General features: G+C 36.6%; 1 protein-coding gene across 2 annotated transcripts in view; it reads right to left on the bottom strand.

The window, feature by feature from the left end:
• The window catches only part of PSME4 (proteasome activator subunit 4), a 74241-nt gene that overhangs the window by 46966 nt on the left and 7357 nt on the right, over positions 1 to 19918 (bottom strand). The window contains exons 2-16 of one of the 2 annotated variants that reach the window (XM_069850264.1): positions 19552 to 19692; positions 18902 to 19018; positions 17430 to 17489; positions 14037 to 14081; positions 12557 to 12706; positions 11341 to 11404; positions 8516 to 8590; positions 7879 to 8001; positions 7336 to 7428; positions 6168 to 6433; positions 4609 to 4795; positions 3881 to 3970; positions 2248 to 2312; positions 2001 to 2151; positions 362 to 460 (exon numbers count right to left, since the gene is read on the bottom strand). In XM_069850264.1, the coding sequence (XP_069706365.1) occupies positions 362 to 460; positions 2001 to 2151; positions 2248 to 2312; positions 3881 to 3970; positions 4609 to 4795; positions 6168 to 6433; positions 7336 to 7428; positions 7879 to 8001; positions 8516 to 8590; positions 11341 to 11404; positions 12557 to 12706; positions 14037 to 14081; positions 17430 to 17489; positions 18902 to 19018; positions 19552 to 19692 (1726 nt within the window). The remainder of the gene's footprint in view (positions 1 to 361; positions 461 to 2000; positions 2152 to 2247; positions 2313 to 3880; positions 3971 to 4608; positions 4796 to 6167; positions 6434 to 7335; positions 7429 to 7878; positions 8002 to 8515; positions 8591 to 11340; positions 11405 to 12556; positions 12707 to 14036; positions 14082 to 17429; positions 17490 to 18901; positions 19019 to 19551; positions 19693 to 19918) is intronic. The other variant, XM_069850266.1, reaches the window with a different exon arrangement.

Below are 19918 nucleotides of genomic sequence, written 5' to 3'. Positions count from 1 at the left end.
ACAACATCATAAATAGCTCATTTTAAAAAAGATGTCTCATGGCACTCACTGCATGTATTGATAAAAATCCAACATTATTGAGAAAGAGAGAACAGATTGCATCTCAACCCAACTCAATCTAGAGTCAGTCCGACTTCATGATTTTTAAACACACTAATTAAACCCAAATTTAACATAAATGCAAGAAAAATACTTTGAAACAACTTCTTGAAATATTGCTATATGAAACAACCCAGTTTTAGAAGATAAAATATTAAGAATCACCTGTATTTACACAAAAAATTTAAAGCTTTTACATAAGAAAAAGTAGTAGCATTGGCTTTTTTAAACTAAAGATCAAGTGCAGAATATTTTCTCTCACTTTTACTGCAGCTCGGCACATATCAGCAACCATTCGACCAGCAACTCTCGTCTCAAATATATTCGAAACAGCAAAGTTAAAAACCTTCTCCAAGGCAACCTAAAAATGAATACAAAAAGATGGAGGTCACTTTTTAAAAAAAGAAAATTAGGTATCATAAAATGCTTGATGTTATACAGAAGGCAGCATGTGTGCAAAATACTATATTTTTTTTTAAATAGAAGATTGCAACCAGGAGTCACATTAAAAAAAAATATCAGAACAGAGAGACAGAGAAAGCAGTTCTGTAGAACACCTAAAGCTGAGTAAAATGTCACTACAATCCATCACAATTAAAGGTCACAATACTCTAGAATCAAAAGAGTAAAAACTTATGTGAATAAGAAAAAAAACCCTAAATGTTATCAGTACACATTACTTCAGGACATGGTTTAGCACTGGACTTGGCAGTGCCAGGTTAAAGGCTGGACTCAACGATCTTAAAAGTCTTTTCCAACTGAAACGATTCTATAACTTGCACTACTATGGAACACCTCTGTCTAATTGTACAACTATTGCCTTCTGCAGAAGAATAAAGGCTGCTACAGAAGTTGCAGTGACAAAAGGTTCATGAAAATTGTTTCAGTTTACAGATTTTACTTCTTTTCCCCCCTCTTATTTATTGCAACACTCAGAGTAACATACTGTAATAGGAAAATACACAACAACATCCATGATCATTAAAACAATTAAATTACAGGAACGTCTATGCTCTCATCCTCCCCCCAAGAGTTTATAAAAAGGAGACACTGAGTGCTTTAACTAGCGACACAACAGGATGCTGCTTTCAGCTGAAGATTGGAGATATTTCAAGTGTTCCCTTTGGGAAGAAAACAGATCAGATAAATCTTGTTTGTGATGTAAGCTTGGGGTGCTTTTGAGAAACTGCGCAGAAAACCAGTCTTGTCTGAATAAGTCACAGTCTGTTAAAAGGGAAACTATGCTATTTTACATGCGAAAGTGAAGTAAAGCCAAGACGTCCTTTAATTAACAAACAAATAGGGAATTAACTATCAACTATTTAAGTGGCCAATGTGTTTTAAAGCAGCTTATTACCATCCAATATCTTGCAAGGCAAGCTGAACTATATACAGTGTAGATCACGCATGAATTCTGTCTAACTGCCTGTGTAACAACATGGCTTCTCCACCTTCCTCACTCAGTTATTTTAATCCAGATAATTTTTCTGATCCCATTAGCTACATGGCTCCTTGAACAGCTGTTTTTGCCCAGCTGAAGAAGTGGCAGGGAAAGAGAAAGAGAAAAGGAAAGTAGGGGATTGGGGAGGTTAGCATTACCATCAAAAGACATGAAAAGTTACAGCCCAAAATGATAAAGTGATAAAATAAGTTGTTCGAACGATTTCTTCTAACACTTATCAGTTGGCAAGAGAGCATCAAAAACCTAAAAGCTGTGTACTGATGGTTATAAAATCAAAAAACAAATTGACATGAAGTCCTAAACTTCCTACCCCCAGTCCTTTCTTTGGCTCAAGGTTCACAACAGGACAATGAAAGAAAGAAGAATCCGAATGCACCAGTCATCCACAACAGAAAATTAAGCCTCCTAAAGTTAGATGGAAAGCCCATGTTCTACATACCTTAAAGATATCTTTTGAACACTGAGTAAGGATTGTACTGAAAGTAGAAGAGAGACCTAATTCCACCAGACTCTCTAGATGAGTCATTTTCTCAGTTTCAGTCTCCTCTCTGGTTTGTTCTAGTGTGCTGCTCTCTATAAGTCCAAAACATCTACACAAACACAGTAAGTACAATGTTAGTAAGCAGAACTCAAAAGTTCTATTAAGCTCTTCAAGCCAAGCTTTCACTTATCCTTTGCTTACTTACCTATCCATAAACTGCAGTACAAAATCCTCAAATTCAGCAGTTGCAGAGCACAATTCTCTTTCCACCTACAGTTTTCCAACACAAAAGAAACAAAATGTCAGCTTTTCTTAAGGAAACAGAATATAAAAAGTTTATTTCCTATACTACTTCAAAAACACTTTCAATTTTCAAGTGATACAGATTATAGCACTTTTCCTTTTAAAGTCTGTACAGTGTCAAGTACAGTACATGAAACAATTATTGCATTTTCCTTACACTGTCCTATCAAGTTTCCCAGCTTTAATGTCTAGCCAAATAACCTCTCAAGGTGAAATCGGGTTTGCCTCCATGGATACAACCTTTGGCCTTACTACTGATCCTCCTCTCCAGCAGGAGGTCAGTGAGTGCCTGCCAATTGTGGTGGCAGATTTGGCTCTGCTGACATATTTACATTAAATGTTCAGCACATAAACTCCTCTTAATTGAGCGCCGCAGCTCTTGGGCAATGAAATTAACCATATTCCAGTGGCTGAGTGTTCAGGATCTGCGCAATCTGTAGCTATGAGCCATCCTCTAAGCTATAAAAATAGCTTTTAGCAGTGGATGAGACATGTTGCAAAGCAGCTACATCTACTTTGTTCCTGCTGCCTCATTTGTAGTATGCGAGATTGAGCTTCACTATCTGTGCTTGAACTGCTGTATCAAAAGCAGACTCAAAAGCCTAGTGATAAGTTGGGAAACAGAAAAACTATTTCCCACTCTCTCCTGTGTTCTTTGTTATGCGAAAAAGGACAATGTATTAGAATAGTACTAGAGAAACTGAGTGCAAGGAGCTCTAAAACTAGAGGTGAATACTAACAGCACTATGAAGTAGCAAACAGGCAAGGCCATGTCCAGCAACACACGGGCAGCACAGAGTAAAACACAGAAGAGAGGCATGAGGCTCACTGCCTAACAACATTAGTACCTTACAGTCAAGATTGCGCACTCTTTTTAAAAATACAAACAGTTTTGTGGGGTTTAACACACACAAAGTTTTCAACAACAGGGAACTAAGTTCTTTCCCGAGTCTCCCCGACAGTCACCTTTTATCTTGCTCTAAGCTGGTATATTTTTAAACTAGAAACGATGTGTCTACATCTTACAACACTGTAGTCACCTGCTTTTTTTTGTTTGCTTTGTTTTCTTTATTTTTCTTTATTGTTTTATGGTGACAAGAAGTTTTAAAAATTAATGGTAACAAAGCTGCTATTTTATTAGACTCAAAATAATTTAGAAGGTAAAGGACCAGCGGAAACCATGTAGTCCAACATCCTACTAAAAGCAGGACCATCTCAGAATCAAATTACACTACAGAGGCCCTTGTGCCACTAAGTTTTGACATAAAAACATTGAAGTGAGTTTAACATTGTCTCTTCAACAACCTATCAGTAAGAAGCAGGGCTAAGAACACAAGATTAATTTGCACGCTGATGTCAGCTTTACCACACTGAGCAGAAGCAAACATGATCTTTATTTTTCTGTTGCATTTACGTTTAACGTAATTTTACGTATACAAAAGTGAGCAGCAAACCTGATGCAGTTCTGAAGAGATTATTGCTAGAACTGAAAACTAGGTAATAGTTTTGGTTTTATAATAGCACAGCACTCTTACCTCTGAGAGGTCATCTCTTTCTTGCAATACAGATGAACAATCTACTAAAGGCACCAAAGTAGAAAATGTTGCAATGAACTGGAATGTAATCTGTTGAGAGTTGCAAACAGCTCTTTAACAAGTGTTACTGTATTCTACGCATTAAAAAGCTTTTTCAAGAACAGCATGGGAGCTAAAGCAAATCATTACATTAAAAAAAAATCCAGTCTAATTCTTCCATCCCAAAACTTCAATAGTTATTTCTGATTTCATATGTAAAACTTAGCAGTTAGCACTGTGCAAAAATACCTCAATTCTGTAAGTAAAGTAACATTTATTCTTGCTGAACTTTAAAGTTATAAAGCCCCTATAAAGTTTACATTGTTTCAACAGTCAATTAATATGACTTCTTGAAGGAATGGGCTTTTAATGAATATTTAAATAAAGGTCTTCCTAATGATCTTGAAAGACCAGGAATATTTGCTAGAAAATCTCTTTTACCTTGGTTTTTCAAAGCTGCCCAGTAAGTCAGTACAATGCTTACCACAGTCTGGTGGTAAAGACTGACTTGGCATTGTCCAACAAGGCAAAAGCACTACCATAAGTTAGAGGCTTTGTAGGAACAAAATCAGGCTAAGAACTTCTAGAAATGCAGAAATGCAAGCTACTTGTTCTCATATGAATATTACAAGCTTTCCAAGTGAACTAACTGGCTAACTATCTTCTAAAAAAGGGTAAGATTTACTCACCATACACTTGCTGAAGTCATTTGGATCCACCCCAGGCAACGCTCTCATCAGTAGAGGTAGCATGTGTGTTGGACCTTGAGGAAACCACTTCCCCCCAGACACCAGACTACGAGCTACTCCAATGACACAGCTTAAAGTAGCTGTGAGCTGATGAGGTTCTGTCAATGTCTCAAGTGCAGGATATGTTCTATAACGTTTAAGAGCAGACACATTAGAAACAATACTATTTCTAAAGTCTTCAAATAGAATTGGAATCAATGCATTATTTTCTACAGAAAGTGTACAAAATCTCCACAAGAAAAATTCAATCTAATCAACAGTTCCAAAGTACTTTTCTAATCTTTGTTCAATGGACTTAGACACTCCTCTGTCAGAAAACGTTCCTTTTGTTTGATCAGTCTTATTCACCACAAATTCAGGATTATATAATTTGTTAACAGTTGTAGCACAGGAATCAATAATTGCACAGGCTCCTAGATTCAAAGGTATGATGACTTTCCATCTGGATTTAAACTAATGCAAGCAGTGTACTTAAAACCGTAAGGTTCTTTTGGCAAGCATGAAAACTGGCCTTGACTGCCTCTAAGTAGGTAAGGGGTACATTACTTAATGTTACAATAAAGTCCATACCTTTTTAATGAAAACCTGTTATATTACTGAGGTTCTTAAACCTTTTTTTCTTTTTTTTACACCTAGTACTTTTCAGAAAACTGCCTAACACTTCCTACTGTTACCAACAGCCTACAGTTCAAACAAGAGTCATAGTGCCACCCTTGCCCTACATCATTCAGAGCATAAAGGACCTACATCTACTCAACAAAATTAATTCAGAAGCACAGCCAAGGCAAACATACCAGTGATAGTTTGAACTACTGCAAAGACATTCAGTCTGGTCTCAAAACAAAACAAGCAGTCATATCAATATGGGCATCCACTGCTGTCCTTACAACCTTATGCTTAAAATGTTTTCACATAAGAGTAAATTTACCAAGATTTTACAAACATTTGAGTCAGTAAGGTATGCAACTGAGGAAGGGCTCTTCAAGATAAACTCATTTTGTCACCATTTTTACAATGTGAGTTGTTAAGGTACAAAAGTCTGCATAGGAGTCTGAAGTAATTTTAAACAACCTGTAAATGTAACATACTCCAACACAAACCAGAAATATCAACCACATGCTCATTACTACCCAAACACGTAAAACCATCATTTATATTCAGCCCAAAAGAAAGCTATGGAGAAAGTACAGGGTGGCTCATGAATAAAAGGTACAAAGTTGCTTTTTCAACTCTCCACCCACTATCTGATACAAAATGCTAAAAGAAATGCAAACCACTGGAGGACTACCCTGTATGCACAACTACGAACAACTCCCAGTTGGCCTCCCATACTCCCTGTCCCAACTCAGGTGATCACTCATGGTACATACTGGCAGCTCCTCTCACTGCAAGCTTTCATTTGCAGCAAGGAAACTGCTTATCATTACATATGACTGCTTTGCATATTTATTTGCTGGGAAGGGAATGGACAAAAGTCATAATGTTTCTGTATAACTTACTTCTCAAGTACAGGTGGAATTACTAACTCAGGACGCATGAGTGCAAGGTTCTGCAGGGCTTGGGCAGCCTCTAGGCTTCCAGTTTTACTAAACATAGCCAGAAGAACAGGTTGAATAATGCATTCAACAAAGTCTGTAACATCCTGATCAGTAAGTTTATGACTATCAGGTACAGGAGTTAACCAAGTAATTTTCTTGTAGCGCTCGCGATGCAACCTTCTGACAACACCACTGGGTAACCTTTGAAGTAGTTTCATCAGTTTGTTCTGTTGAATACACAAGAAATGATATTCAATTACTTGGCAATAGCAGAATCTGAGCTGCTAAGTGTACAGCAGACAATCGATAAAGCAATATCTTGAAATTACACAACTACAATAGAAGAAAACTCAGAAAAGCTCTAAATCACAATGTCACAATTGATCACAAACCTTCAGTTCCCAAAATATTAACAACCCCGCTGTCAGCACTATACCTTATGATATTAAAAAATCACTAAAAATATACACAAAGGATATAATAAAGAATTAAGATTACCTACCAGTAACTGGAACATCTTTGAGAGATTTTCTGCACATTCACATGTATCAAAATATTCTATTCTAGCACAAATCAGCTCCTGTAGCACTGCTTTGACCAGTCTTGCTATTCTAATCTGTACTTACTATCAGCTATCACAGAGAGATTCTTACATTCTCTAGCAGAAGACTCCACTAGCTATACCATCAAAAAGTTATACTTTATCAAAATAGATACACAGTAAAAATATTTTTGCTTCAGCTAATCAAAACTAGATTTTGCAAAATTGGAGACAGTAGGTCTGTAACGTGAAACCTATGTCACACAAATAACACTGACACTGTGTATCACCCTCATTGAAATGCTTACTTCTTTTTCCTAGTTATATATGAATTAGAAGTCTAGTTTTAGACTTCTAAACTGTGTTTTGGTTATAGGTTTGAAGAACAAACCGGTTAGTTGCGGTCCTGTCATTAAAATAAAAGTATAATTTTAACAACAGTGCAATCACATATCCTGAAAATTAAAGCCTCAAAATATGATGCAACCAACAGAATCTGGCTGTTGAAGCACACAGTGCACCTGTCAACACATTTGATTTCACAGGTTTGACAGTCAAAAGTATTGTCTCAACACGCAAAAAACTCACCAGCCAGCGCCCATTATTTGAAGGATGGTAAAAAGAGGCAATGCTGTTGAACAACCCAGACAAGTGTTTCTGCACTAGTTTACTTGGTCCACCCTGGAAAAAATTAACCACAGAATTTTACTACATGGAATAAGTTAAAATGAAGAGGAAACACAGTAGTACACAGTGCAAGTGAGTGCTCTCACCACAATACCTCCAAGCAACCAATCACATCTGCAAATTCCCTCCCCCAAGCTCACTACTAAGTAGCAAGTTCTCCCCACATGTTGAGGTTCACCCTTAAAAGTCATTCAACTGTTCAGCAGGTCCCAAGTGTGTATTCACAGTGGCACTAGCAGCTGGCTATAATGTCACAGACTGTGGTTGCAAAATAAACCTTTATATCCACATCCCAAACTGACAGTGAAACAATTTACTTTAAAACAAAGATAGCCTAAAACCACACACCTGCAGTGAGCTAAACAGAACAAACATTCATTTTAAATACATACTTGCTTAAAGCTTTGCATTAACTTTGTTTCACTTTATGAAAAAGGTACTAACCATCATGGCTGTGATCCACATTACCGCATGTCCTACATCATAAGCATTTGTTAAGAATCTTGGAACAACAACTTGATTACTTCCCACTGGAAGATTTAAACTCCTCAAAATTCTGGTAAATATCTGAAAAAAAAAGTATAAAAAAAAGATACAAATCAAATTTATGCCAGTTCTATGGCATTCATAATTTTATAATCAAAATATGTTTGGTGGTTTTGGGTTTTTTAAACGATATGACTGCTAGGAAAATCTTTTTTAAAAAAATCCATGAGCTGAAAGATTCAAAGGTCACACATACTATTCAACAACAACAAAAAAATCATTAATGGCCATTCCCACAAGAACACAGGATTAGTTATAGAATCAGACAGTACTTGTATAGCAAAATAGGTTGTTGCTGTGGTTTGATTTTGAGTCATGTGACAACAGTAACAAGTTGCAATGCTATCTCTGTTATAAAAAGATGGCTCAAATTTTCAAAGTTCAACTTAGGTCTTCAAATGAACACACCTAATTTGAAAAACTGGGCCACTGCAGTCTAAGACCCATACAGGGAATATGAATTAATATTCGCATAGGAACGCTGAAGGCTTATCTCAAAGTAAACAAAATAATTTTATAAAATGAGAACAGTTACCTTTGGTACATAAGGATCCCAATCTATGTACCCAATGTTGTCAGTGGCCAAGCGAGCAAAAAGATTTACTAAATGCTGAAGACAATGACAAAAGAAGGAAATATTCATTACAATGTGTTTATAATACAAGACACACAAATCCCTCAATCTCCTTTAGAAACTCAAGATAAAAGCTACCCACGGCACTGAAGCACTTGTAAAGGGAAACTTCACTCTAGCAGAAACCACCAATATTGTATTTCATAATGCATTTGAATTCCTACCTTCAGGAGTTCAACTCGTTACTCATCTGAGCACTTACAAAGCAGGTAATTGTCATCTAAGTCCTGGCAGAGGCTTAAGCAAAACAAAAATCTTAGAAGAGGTTTTAGTTTGGCAATTTCATCAACTTCTCCAATAGAAATCTGTTCTCTAATTTCACAGCCTTTGCAGAGAGGACTATTTGGATTAGTTACTGGAAAACGTCCTAAGGAACTTCCTGAAGAACGCAACCCTACCTATGAATATATCAGGAATCCTCTTCTATGGAAGAATGAGAAAGATATGCTCTGTAGAAGACAGGAGGTTTGGAAAGAGAATAAATAGACATCCAAAGACAAACCGCTTTTGGAGAAGGAAAAGGGCCCTGCACTATCCACTCTGGCTGCCAATACGTTGTCCTGCTTCTTCATAACTTTGATCAGAAAGTGACATGTCATGCACACATTTCATGGAAACACTGAACTGGAGCAGCTTAATGAGTGATTATAATTGTTAGTTCATCTCATGGCGTTTCTTCATCAGTGAAGACACCTCACATGAGCTGAATGTGGATACTGGCCTAATACAGCATCTAAATACAAAGACACTGAAGACAACTCAGCCAACGTATCTTGAAGGATTATTTAGCTTCTGTAGGATCCATCCAGCACACTTGCCTGTTCACCGCTGTCACATTTGTAAGCTTTGGTTTATACATATCTATGGCTTGTAAAGGTCACAGGCATTAACTGTCAGACGGGATGGCAGTATGTGACTATCTGTGAAGAATTAGACATATCATCACCAGAACACTCTCATGAGTCCAGTAGGAAAGATGTTCTCAGGGAAGAGAGTCATCAGATCAAGCCTCACACTCATATCCTGATCACGAGAAAGCACATAATCCACCAAAACTCCTTTTTATGACCTTGTCCAAAACAAGGGAAACACCTATCAGGTCTCCAAGAGCCCTGATGCTTCAGTCAGTATCTTGAAGCTACAGCAAGGCCAAAAGAAAGGGCATTAAATTATCCTGGTAATTCCGAGACAGATATTTACAGAAGAACTGCTCACCTCTCAGTTTTAAGGACATGATAGCTTTGAAAAAAACCACTAATTCAATTCAGAACAGTAATATCCAACACAGATATGGTGTTTTCTTAAATTATCTACTTTTTGCTTGATACTAGGAAATACCGACTGAAAAAAAACCCTCACCATGCACAAAAGCAGTTGATTCTATAGCTCCACTTTAAACAGCAAGTCTAACTCCTGCCAAAGCAAGCCAGAAAAAGCTTGCAGCGTACAGAGGCCTCAATTTGATTGTATCCTCAGAACTCATATGTTTACTTATCTGCATTCAAGCCTGATGAAACTAGAACAACTACTCTGAAGAAGTGGACGAGACAGCAAATGAAACAAGTGAAAGCTTTAGGTAAAAAATAATATTGTTTGGACTTCGAGTAAACTGTCAGAATACAGTGGAAAAGGGGAAAAAAAGATCAGTGATAACTTTTTATGAAAGAGTATTGATTCCTACTTGTTAGATTCTTTGACAGAAACAAACCAAATCATGATATTAAAGTGCAGGCTGTCATCCTTCTATCAGAAAAAGCAGATTGAATTGTGACTTTCTGGATCTCCGTAAGAAAGACGCAGAAGAGTCTACAGACAATGTTAAGTAAAACTTTGGCTATCACCCATGCTTAAATCTGGACAGTTACCAACTGTTGGATCAAAGACTGCCTTCCTTTATTTCCGATGAAACCTAACTCAAACCAAAAGCCTTTTCACAAAGAAATTGCCAGAAAGGGAATGTACTACGAGGTAGCATTCAACGGTGTTTAGGAAATCAGCTTTCTCCAAAGACAGAAAAATACTTCTTGTGTATATGGGCAGAAGATTAGGGAGCCAGATGGTCAGTGAGCTTTTGTTCATACTGAGTACAGAAAAAAAATGGTAATAGGCCAAGTTTCACTGCAGTAAAGCCAAGGCACAGGTCAGCTGACAACAGCAGGACCTAAGCTGCTGGTGGTGTTGTCTTAATGAGATTTTATTTCCCAAATCTGTATCTAGTCACACAAGACAAAAAAAGGGCAGACAGGTACATGGCAGACTATTTTCCTTGAAAGACATTGTCTAATGGTATTTTTGGCTAAGAGGAAAACAGGTTATTTATCTAAAATAAAGATGACAACAACTCACTGCAGTCAAGGCAAAGCATTACCACTCAAAATTAGGAATCATCGAAGATGTGTTAAGATATAAAAGATGGGACACTACAGAACTATAATTTACTGAAATCACAATAGCATTTCGCATCATTATAAGCATTAGGAGACAGTCTGGAAAATACCAGCACTCCCAACGCTGGAAAGAAAAGCTGCCTGAGCTAGCCACTAAACAATGTTCACAAGCACAAGCGCGGTCTCATTTATTCACCCAGTAATTGCCTTCTAACAATGATGACATCATTTTCTCTGCTTTCTTGTACTAGTTGAAGCAGAAGGAAAAAAAAACTGTGAGCACACTGCAGGAATATTTAAATGGGTTTCCTCTAGTGTAGGCGAAAAGTAAATACTTACCCCTTCCCACTGGGGAAGATTTTGAACCGACACCCAAAGGCCTATAAATTCATCAAACCAAAGCCTGCAAGAGAACAGAATCAAGTTAATTTTTATGTTGTGAGAGCAGCTCCCTCACTAGATACTTAACCCTCACTTTGCCAGGTGGTCTCAGGAACTCACCTGCCCCTCAACTCATTCAACAAGAGCTGAGATCAACACAGACACGCTTGAATTAGCCTCCCATAGCATACTCCCTACCCCCAAATTGATTCTGAGTTTTAGTCCTTGCTTCTTTTACCTCTCCTCCTCTTATTCTATTCCAACTCCCCCTTTTCACACAAGTGCCTTGCCAGGAGCTTCCTTATCCACCTCTGCTTTGCCATTCCTTTACATATTGTCATCTCAACACAAGTAAAACAGATGAAAATAAATCACACCTAATTTCCCCCTACCTTAAAATCTAAAATTTGTCCCTATTAATCAAAGTGTCCTTAGCTTCTATTCTGAATTCATCTGAAGCCAAGGGTGCAAACCCTCCATACCAGTCCCTTACTTGAATTCACCTTTATAAACCGTATTCACTTCCTTTCTTGACATACTCACTTACCCTACATCTCAAATACACTTTTAACCTAATCAGCCTAAGTAATCTCTACATGCACTAAACATCAACGGCTTACATTTTAAAGTTCAATAATTCTACATAAAGCAAATCAAGATCCTGTCTTGTCCTGGAAATGTTTCTACTTTAATACTCAAACTAATTTGCTATAGCAGTCTTTGAATTGTCTCACATTTCCACATCCCAACAGTGAACTGAAGACCCCACAATCCTAAATTTGCAGTAATAGCTGTACTTTAACTTACATGAAGGATTCATCAGAAGCTACCCAAAATTAAACAGAAGGTAGGACTTAAAGCTTTGCTTCATGACGTTAACTTGTGAGACTATTCTTTCAGAATTAAAGTGCATTTAATTCAATTTAGTTTGCTTTGTTGTATACCGTATGCTTTACTCTAGATAAGGGAGAAGTCATTAGAGAATAGGTACGAAGATTCCCTGAGGTTACTTTTGCAAAAGAAGAATGCTGACAGAGTTTGTTTTGAACTTCTTCCAAAAATGCCATTAAAAGCCACCATTCATTTTGCTGGTTGACTTCAAGTCATTCTGTAAAAGATAATCGCTTGCATTTGCAACAGAGCACTATACCAACAGACATTCCATTGCACTTACTTGAAACCCTTCTGGTGAAGTTCCGGAGGGAGGGTAGTTGGCAGAAACAGTTCAAAGTAGGTAATAGCCTTCTGCATGGTAACATCAAACGGACACATTAAAGGCCTCCATTCATCAAGCATCTCTGCAGTGGCATCTTCTGGAAAATATCTGAAAGGAAGGAAAGCATTGAACATATACATGCTTGCCTTTAAAGTCTGGGTCTTTTAAAATCTATTTTAAACTACCTATGAATTTGTCATAAAATCTTAGTTTTACAGTAAGACCATGTACCCAAGAGCAATAGACGGGCAGTCCTCAACTCCATTTAACCTTCACAAAACACAAAGTTAATATCAATGACATGCATCACGGTGCATCATTTCAAGACCACTAGGAAAATTCTTGTCTTGTTGAACCAGAAAAGATTCTGAATATCACAAAACCATTTCAGTGTGATGGCTGATCAAATCCAAACAACTACCATTCATAGCTGATGCAATAAAAAAAAAAATTACTTAAGGCACAAAGAACATTCATCAGAACATCACAACAATTTACTTTAAAAGAAACAGAATATCTATGCAATGCAGTATTTAAAATGCATGCCACTTTAACTCTTTATACAACATAATTATTGCAGTTGGTGTGGAACTAACTGGAATTAACATTATCAGTATCCCAACCTTAAGCTGGAATTTTAAAGAGACAAATATCACATTTTCATGTTTAAACCACTCTGCTTTGGTGGCTTTTTATTCATAACAGATACCAGAAAAATCAGCATTGAAAACTTCGGGGTTTACTTTAGCTACAAACCCACATTTATTTTGAAAAAGCATAAAGTTGCTTTATCCTTCTGTTCCTCACACTAACAGTATGCGTTTAGAACAGCTCTCTCATAGCAATGCTCAATGGAGTATAAACACCAGTACATGAAACAACTGCTCCCATGAAATGGCCATATGAACAGCAAATAAAGGAGAGCAAGTCTCTTCTCTGCATCTTTGCAGTATCTTAACCTGCTAACAATGTTAACTAGAGCAGACAGCAAGAATGGTTCAGGTGCACACATTGCCAGTGAAAGCAATGGGGTATCCTGGCTTAAACTACTAACAAATTTTCAACCAAGGCTGTTAAAGAAAAAGCAACTTATACTTTGTTTGAATATTATACCATGTAACATGCCTGTCATTTTGCTTTCATTTTAAACAACCTACAAACCTGACATACTGATCATTCATAACACAGTAAGACAGAGAAGTCTCAACCCTCCATCCCCAACTTATTAGATGAGCTGGGACAATATCAGCCAAGGAATGACAAGAAGGTTGGGTTGGGCATTTTTTTAGGGGGTGGTGTGGTGTTTGGGCTTTTTTAAAAAGAAAAAAACAAAAAACCCCAATGAAACAACAAAAAAAACCACCCCAACACACTTCTTCCCACTCTTAAAGTGATATTAATGATAACAGGCCTGAAAAAAGAAGAAACAAACACTTACGGCCTGCAGCTCTTCACAAGCGTTTTCAGAACACTTTCTACAGAACTGAAACAAGAAAGGAAACAATAAGGATAATACATAACCAAATTTCAATAACACCATAAAATAAACAACCATTTGCTGATTTTCCCTCAAGGGCTTAACATAATGTTGATGCAATTAGATGTCTTCTGTGAACATGCAGTAACTAATTGTTGTCTATGCAGAACTAATCATAACGAGTAAAATTACTCTCCTGGTTCTACTTTTCATATACCGCTCTGGTAATTACTGTGCTTAACTGAAGAGTGAAGAATTATTACAATTTCTTATAAGTAATATCCTGCATTTAACACATGAACAACCAGCAGAGCAAGGAAATGTCTTGGCGGAAGTTGAAAACACAAAGAGAAAAAAAGGTTTTATGGACTTCATAAATATTTGAAAGATAGATAATGGCCATAGAATTCAGAAAGCTGTTACTATTAGACTCCAAATACCATATCTGTCCTTTTCAATCTGGTTTTGGTTTTTTGTCCAGCAGTTTGAAGAAAGAGAAGTGAACTATCCACAAATCAATGGTTATTTCATTAGCTTCCCTCACATCTAACAGTGGATTTCAAAAGTGTTTTCATCCACAGCAAGAAAACTTGAGAAATCACTTCAACACAAATTGTCAGAGGATGCCATTAAACCACTTATGCCAAAAATGCCAAAACCCCCACTAAAACTCAGAATAAACTCAGAAGAATAAAAGTAGAGGGGGAGGTAAAAGATTGATCAGTCAGTGGAACCATAAAGTAGTAAACTGTCATATTCTTCAAAATCTTCTGTTTATCGCAAGACAAGCTCAAGAAAAATTCTACTTTTAACAAAAAATATTCCCCAAATGAAGAAAAAAAAAAAGTTCTGGCAGAACAACTTCCTACATTTTTCAGATATACTTGTTGCACTCTTAACAGAAAAATGGCATTCTTTAGTTTATCACCAAAACCTAACATATAGAAATGCTATTTTGATTAGAAAAAGATGATGCAAATGTATCATCTTTAAAGTTTTACCAAAGATCAGTTTAGGTCAATTAATTATGTGACACACAAATACCGAGCATGCACACACTCTCTCAAGTCCTACACAAAATAAACTGATCCCATACAAGCCAGGAGAAATACAAAACGGATAAAGCACTATTTCCCTTCAATACCTCAACATTCACTGCAAGCGCAAAAGCCCACCCAGCCCTCATACACATCGCTACTTCAGTTCAAGCAGTGCTCTAGAAGATGTAAAAGTCTATACATTTTACACAACAGTGACAAAGTAAATCCATGACCTCTTCCAGAATGAAAATTTTGAGCTGACTGACAGCTTCTAAAATTTGGGTCAACCACTGATTAAGCAGAAATAAGATCAAACTCTGCAAGAAGCTCAGAAAGATTCTAGGTTAAAGTGAATACAGCTCTTGAAAGACTTAGGAAATAGATAACAGTTGTTTTAAGAGTAGATAATTAAAGAATGAACCAGCAACATTCCTCGAGAGCTTTAAAGGTTAACATGATAAATGTTCGTGTGACTAAACAACAAAAAAGCTATCCCTGTACTATTACACTCCACAGAAGTAAACTATTAGGCAAGGAGAATCTAAGGAATTTTAAGAAACACCGATGCCAGCGATCAGCAACTCTTTAACATTCACAAGTTTTCAGTTAGATCTGAGCATCTGTTAGTGGAAGAGAGCAAAGGAGAAAGATTGGAAGGGATGTCCCCTCCTGTTGTCTGATCATAAATTTAGAATTGAAGCTAGAAAGAAAAAAAAACAAAAGCAGACAATTCAGTACATAAGAAAACTCCCACCTAAGACACAATTAAACCATAGACCAACTACAGAATGCATCTTGAGAGACTCCTGTTTGATGACAAGTTGTTAGAGAAGGATAGGACAACATAGCTGGGGAGAACAAGAGCTGCTGGTTACTGTTTCCATTATCATTTTGAACCAAGACTTCCCAGCTTTTAAGCAGTGGCTTCTGTTCCACTTTTGGTCAGACTTTCTGTATACCTGTTACTGCAGAACTGCTGAAAAATATTTAGTTATCGCACTCGCAGATTTCTGTATGATACTCCACTGCTAAACATAGCCATGGAGTAAGACAGCACAAGAGCAAACAACTTTATACATAAACCACACTGGATTGGATCGATCTACTGCAGTCTGTACTTGCGTCCTTGCTCAGATATGTAGTGCTGACCATTTGGATAAGGCACTGATACCTTTATAACCAAGAGATAATGAGGTCACTTATACTGGAAGGTATTTCCTACTCATTCCTGAAACAACACTGTTTTAATGAGATAAAGGGAAATTTCTCATCCTAGTTTTCCTTCCTTTTAGTTCCTGTGCATTACCTGAAATATTATTAGCTTGTTACTGTTATATTTTGCCACATGGATATAGTGAAAAGCATGCAACAATAATTTTAACCCCTATCGCCAGTCATCAGCTTGGCACTAAATGACTCTCTTCTTCTTTTGGAAGGGAGACAGCCATAGTAATTTGTAAATCTGTTTCTTTCCCCTGCATTTTCAAAGACAAACATGTTTCAGTTAAAATAATGAACAGAAACTGACATCTCTGCCATTACCAAAAAGCAGTAAAAGCACAATTTTCAGTTCCTCAGGACAGATCAGGCCTTAAGTGAATTTCTAGCTCTGCAGGGGACACTGCATTAGAAGAGTTTAAATCAAAACAATGAGAAGAGCAACCAGCTTTGGTTTCACAAATTATTTTAGTGAATTTATAACTACAATGAAAAAAAATCTTACTAAAAAAAAACCAGACTGCAATTCCACTTCCACTTGTACAAGCTTTTGAATTTATATATATGCCAAAATTCCTGATGTGGCTGTCACTACAAAATTTCACAGTAAACTCTTCCAATACAGAAATTTAGTTTCACACTTCGCAACTAGAAGGTTGTAGCTGGGTGTACTTTCCAGAACCTATTACCTCACTGCTAAAGCACTTGCCATGATTTCATTGTTGTTAATAGTAAGGTACACTTATTCAGTGACATCCACTCATACACCGACACTGATTTTGTCCGTATGCAGACACAGCAACTAACTCAAATGTAAAATTCACCTTTCATTTGACTATTGAAATACATACGCTGGTTAAATGAGTTAGCATATAGCCACTTCATCAGCCACTTCACACACGCTATCTTGTTCCCCAATTAGAAAGGTTTACATACAGTGCGACATTCTCATAAACAGTGGTGTCATGTTAACATTGGTTTTCCAATACAATTATTTATGCAAGAAACTACACCTGTGTGACAAGTGTTACAGTCTTAACAGAACATGCAGAAGATAACACATCGGCCAGAGCTGAATAAAAAAAGTCATTCTTACCACCTATGTAATACATTAAGCACAAATGTTTTAGGTGAAGACCAGCCTGGTCGATATGAACTGAATGTAAAAAGAAAAATTAAAACAGTAGTTAAATTAACAGCTATCAATCAAATCAACTCAGCTTTTAAAAATATTTCTTGACTTCCACCAAAAATATATCCTTAAAATTGATGATAAAAAAGAAAAAAACACCGTATGAGAACAAATCGCACTGCATATTAGGATGGAGCATGTGGTATTTAATACAGTTAATCAAAGCTAAAAGCTTCTGACAGCCCATCACAACTGATATCGTCCTCCCAGTTTAATCTTCTTCCCCCTCTTGGAAAAGTCTCCTCCCCACTATGTTCATTTCTCACCCAGTAAGTGAAAAAAAGTGGCTGTCGGCATCCCACAGAGCAGAGTATGCAGTTTCAGTAGGTGCTGGCATATGGATGAGATAAACCAACTAAAAAAGGCTCTGCTCTTTTGGATTTTCACTTACAAGTAGTATCTACAATTTAGCAAAATTATTTTTCCAGCTAAGTGGCCATGAGAGAAATTCGGCACGAAATGCTTTGTAACAAGTCACAAGGCTATATTTATTTTCTTTTCTTGCTACTGATCAGCAACAGGATCTTCCATTCCGCGCAAGGAATCAGTGGTAGTATTGCCCCTGGACAGAAGATGATATTTTCTTGAAGCCAATTAAGTAATTTTACCTGCATTTCTTTACCTGAAGTTTCAATTCAAATAATGAGTTATCCATGTAATATCTTTTACAACCTGTAATTCATTGAGCAGAACCTTCTCTAACTGGAATTATTAGGAAAATTGTAACCTTGGAAATTTGCTAGACGAGAGACTGGCAGCACAAAGGAAGTAAAGAAAACACGTTTTCATTTTTAGAATTAGTAGAACATTTCTAAAATTCTTAACTGGGGAAAAAAATACTATTTGTCCATATCACCTAATCACTTTGAATATACATATGTTTGTATTTTCTATGGAAGGTGCTTCAATTTTCTTTGTGTGCATATTGATTTACACCTATATTACAGATACCTGGAATGATTATAGAACAGATATTTAAGAACAATACCATTTTTACTTTTTTCCCCAAAACCCCTATTGTGTTATAAAACAGAAGACATTTAACTTCAATATCATTAAAAACTTAATATTAAATCTATTAAATTGTCAGTTATCATCCTAAAATAAGCTGATTAAGACCCCTGGTTCCATAATATTTAGAAATTAACTCAAGCACATTCATAGAGAGACAAATATCGTTACAAACACAATTCACTGGCAGAAGGATATACATGGTTTAGTAGAGTCTTGCATACAATTACTGAAACATACTTAATAAAAATATAAGCAAAATATTTACTGTGTATCAAAGTCCAGCTATTAATAGTAAATTACAAAGCACCTTCAAGCACTATAGGTACTTAAAGCCAACCAAATGTTTTCAAATACAAACTTACTTGGGGAACCAATTTAATCCAAGATGTTCTGTTTTGGAGTATAATATCCTTTCCAACATTTCATGAAGTGGTCTCCATGGTAACTCTAAATCATCCCTGGAAAGCAGTTCTTTTTTCCTAATATGAGAAAAACAACGAGCACTTTAGGATTAAACATTTACATCAATTCACTGCACATCAGAATACCCATATCACTGCTCTGGATTATGCTTATCTTCAGCATTTGGCACCAACCAAAGGAAGGTCAGTCAAGAAAAAAGCTAGCTGCTTGCAGCATTTCTGCGCAAGCAGAGGCTGTCAAGATCTTCAGGAGAAGTCTGACTAAGTGAAATAAACACTAGCAAGTTGTGAGACAGTCTTCATCTCCCTATTTGAGATTCAACCTTAATACTTGGCTCCTATAAAAAAAAAAAAAAAATCAAATGTGACATTCTTTCACTTTCAATACCAATCCTAAAGCTCTGAAAAAGGCAAACTGTTCACATAATGAGAACTCTTTCTAACCAATGTAACTTGCACAGCGAAGATTAACTGAAATAACCCTTAATGGAACATACTAGTCCATTAAAGTATACAACAACATTAAGCAAGTGAAGTGGTAAATAACTTAAAGACCCAAGTTTCAGTAGTCAGCAGGAAACTGTACTTACTTTAACAGGTTTATCAACAGGCGTGCAAATCCTTGCATCATGCTGATCTCCAGTTTTGGAATTGTTACCAACTCGTACAACAATTTGATAAAAAGCACATGATCTTCTTTGCTAAATTTTCTCCCATATAATCGGATGTATCTACAAAAAAAACCACCCACAAGATGAGTCAGCAATATCTTTAAACACTTCCTTTTTATCTATAGCCACAGTCGGACTCCATATGACTTGCAGCTTAATGGAACAAAACTAAAACCTAGTTCACAAGTCCAACAAATAAGAACCTAAAGATCTACAGCAAAGGAAGAATAAAAATTGAGACTAACTATAGAAAGAAAAAGGATGACCCAAAACATTTACAGTCTTC

Source organism: Phaenicophaeus curvirostris, chromosome 2, assembly GCF_032191515.1.
Source record: "Phaenicophaeus curvirostris isolate KB17595 chromosome 2, BPBGC_Pcur_1.0, whole genome shotgun sequence".
Lineage (NCBI taxonomy): Eukaryota > Metazoa > Chordata > Aves > Cuculiformes > Cuculidae > Phaenicophaeus > Phaenicophaeus curvirostris.
This window is presented reverse-complemented; position numbering and strand designations above follow the sequence as displayed.